Source organism: Myotis davidii, unplaced genomic scaffold (assembly GCF_000327345.1).
Source record: "Myotis davidii unplaced genomic scaffold, ASM32734v1 scaffold327, whole genome shotgun sequence".
Lineage (NCBI taxonomy): Eukaryota > Metazoa > Chordata > Mammalia > Chiroptera > Vespertilionidae > Myotis > Myotis davidii.
In genome coordinates this window covers 5,974,433-5,976,676 of record NW_006298628.1, presented here as the reverse complement: position 1 = coordinate 5,976,676, position 2,244 = coordinate 5,974,433, and the positions used below count along the sequence as shown (strand labels likewise).

The 2,244-nt window shown below is 59.3% G+C and overlaps 1 protein-coding gene across 3 annotated transcripts; it reads right to left on the bottom strand.

Moving 5' to 3' along the window:
• Nucleotides 1–132: 132 nt before the first annotated feature.
• On the bottom strand, nt 133–1,944 carry GAST (gastrin). 3 transcript variants are annotated; one of them, XM_006774384.2, is made up of 3 exons: nt 1,901–1,944; nt 444–659; nt 133–323 (listed from the first exon to the last, which is right to left on the bottom strand). In XM_006774384.2, the coding sequence occupies exons 2-3, from the start codon at nt 652–654 to the stop codon at nt 220–222; spliced, it is 315 nt and encodes a 104-aa protein (XP_006774447.1). In that variant the 5' UTR covers nt 655–659; nt 1,901–1,944; the 3' UTR covers nt 133–219. The 3 variants fall into 3 exon arrangements, with proteins under 3 accessions (XP_006774447.1, XP_015426301.1, XP_015426300.1); XM_015570815.1 differs by lacking the exon at nt 1,901–1,944 and adding an exon at nt 1,579–1,622; XM_015570814.1 differs by lacking the exon at nt 1,901–1,944 and adding an exon at nt 846–935.
• Nucleotides 1,945–2,244: the final 300 nt, after the last annotated feature.

Genomic DNA, 2,244 nt, shown 5'->3' with positions numbered 1-2,244 from the left:
CCTGCCCCAGCTCCTCTCCCTGCCTCAACCCTGCCCCAGCTCCCCTCCCTGCCTCAACCCTGCCCCAGCTCCTCTCTCTGCCTCAACCCTGCCCCAGCTCCCCCCCTGCCCCAGGACACTTGACACAATGTGGTCCATTGGAAGTGGGTTTATTTGGGTTGGTTTTCCATGGGGCTGGGCTGGGCTGGGCTGGGAGGTGGCTGGGCTCTGAAATCGGTGCTAGGGCTGCTGGTCCCCTTCCTCAGCACTGCGGCGGCCGAAGTCCATCCATCCATACGCTTCTTCCTCTTCCTCCAGCCACGGCCCCTGCTTCTTGGTCAGGTCTGCAGGCCAGAGGCGGGAGAGGCGGTGAGGATGGGGAAGGACACGGAGCCCCGGGAACCGAGGCCAGGGCCCAATCGGGCTGGGGGAGGCAAGCAGGGAGGGCTGTCCGAGGTTCCTACCTGCCACTGGGTGTGGGGGATCCGGGAACCTCAGCTGCCTTTGGTGGTGAGCAACTGGGCCCAGCTGGTCCAGCCAACGTGCCTCCAGGGTCCTCTTGGCCCCTGGGCCCGAGGGTGCATCCTGCAGCTGCGAGCGGGGCTTCCAGGAGGCTTCCGAGAAGGCGGCCAGAGCCAGAGCCAGGATCAGCGCTTGCACACAGAGCCGCTGCATCTTGTCTGCAGAGGGAGCAGGGCCCAGCTTAGGGGAGGGAAGTCCAGGCACCAGGGGCAGGGGCCTGGGCTAGGTGGGCTCCAGGTGCCACCCTGCTGGCAGGTGTGCAAGTCTGCAAGGGCTTGTGGACTGTTCCTGCCAGTCCCCCCCTCCCACTACCTCCACGTCTTGCCCCTCTCCTCCTTCCCTACCCTAATTCCAGCGGCTGCTTTTCTTAGAGGAACGATTTCTCAATTGTTATGCACAATTCGAAGCCACGTGAGCAGCTCTGTGGGTGTTTCGGTCTTGTCATTTAGGCAAACTTTAATAGCCAAGGGTCCAGCCGGTGTGGCTCAGTGGTTGAGTGTCGACCCATGAGCCAAGAAGTCATGGTTCGATACTGGGTCAGGGCACATGCCCAGGTGGCCAGCTAGATCCCCAGTATGGAGTGTGCAGGGGGCAGCGAAGCAATGATTCTCTTTCATCCCTCTCCCTTCCTCTCTGAAATTAATAAAAATATATTTAAAAGACAAAAAAGAAAGGGTGATCTCTCTCATCCTTGATGCTTCTATCTCTCTCCCTTTCCCTTCCTCTCTGAAATCAATAAAAATGTCTTTTTTTAAAAAGGACACTCAGCAGTGTTAAAGGACAACAGGGATCTCTTTGGAGACCTTCCGCACACTCACCGTGCCCAACACTAGCCATGTGGGTTGTCCAATATGGTAGCCACTGGCCCCAGGTGGCTCTTTACATTTAATTAATTAAGATAAAAAGGTCCTCCCTTGCACTAGCCGTATTTCCGTGCACGTGTGGCCAGTGGGTACTGTATCGGACAGTGCCGACATAGAACACTACCATCGCCATGGGAAGTTCTTTCAGACAGGGCTGGTCTAGGAAAGAGCTTGAGATGGGGTCCAGGAACACGGGTTCCAGGCCCAGCCTTACCCAGTCATTTGGGTCACATCTCCCTCTGGGCCTCAGTTTTCTCATCTGAGAGATGGGAGAATAACGTTTGTCTTTCTCACCTCCCAGGGCTGGTGAGAGGGGGGATATGGAATGAGAGATTCCAGGCTGGGCCCTGGTGAAGCAGCAGGTCAGCTCGAAGGCAAGGGTCGGGAAGCCAGGGTGGGTCCGCGTGCTGAGACCCAGTCCCACCCTGGGTGAAGGGGAGGGTCCCAGCCCTGGCGACAATGATGTGTGAGCCTGGCAGGTGTGGGGTCCCATCGATGCTCTTCCCAGCCTCTCCCTCCCGTCTGGGTGCTCTCACCTGCTGAGCCGGGAGTTGGGTGATGCTGAGATCTGCCTGGTGCCTCTCGGTTCTCTGCTGGGCCGGTTGCTCCCGCCCTGCCTTATAAAGCCCTCAAGGCCCCTCCCAGACCCTCCGTTCCCAAGAGGCCAGGCTCCCACAGCACGAAGAGCCCTGCCCCACCCTGCCATTTCGTCAGTCACCCGGATGCGGGGGGAGGAAGGGGCGTTGAACTTCATGGCGAGGGGCAGGAGCAGGGTAGGGGCTGTTCTTCAGCTGGGCATGGGGGCAGGCAGGAGGCAGGCTTCCTGGGGTCAGGAACAATGTCCCCGCCATGCCCTTGGGGTGAGGGGTCTGGTGCGCAT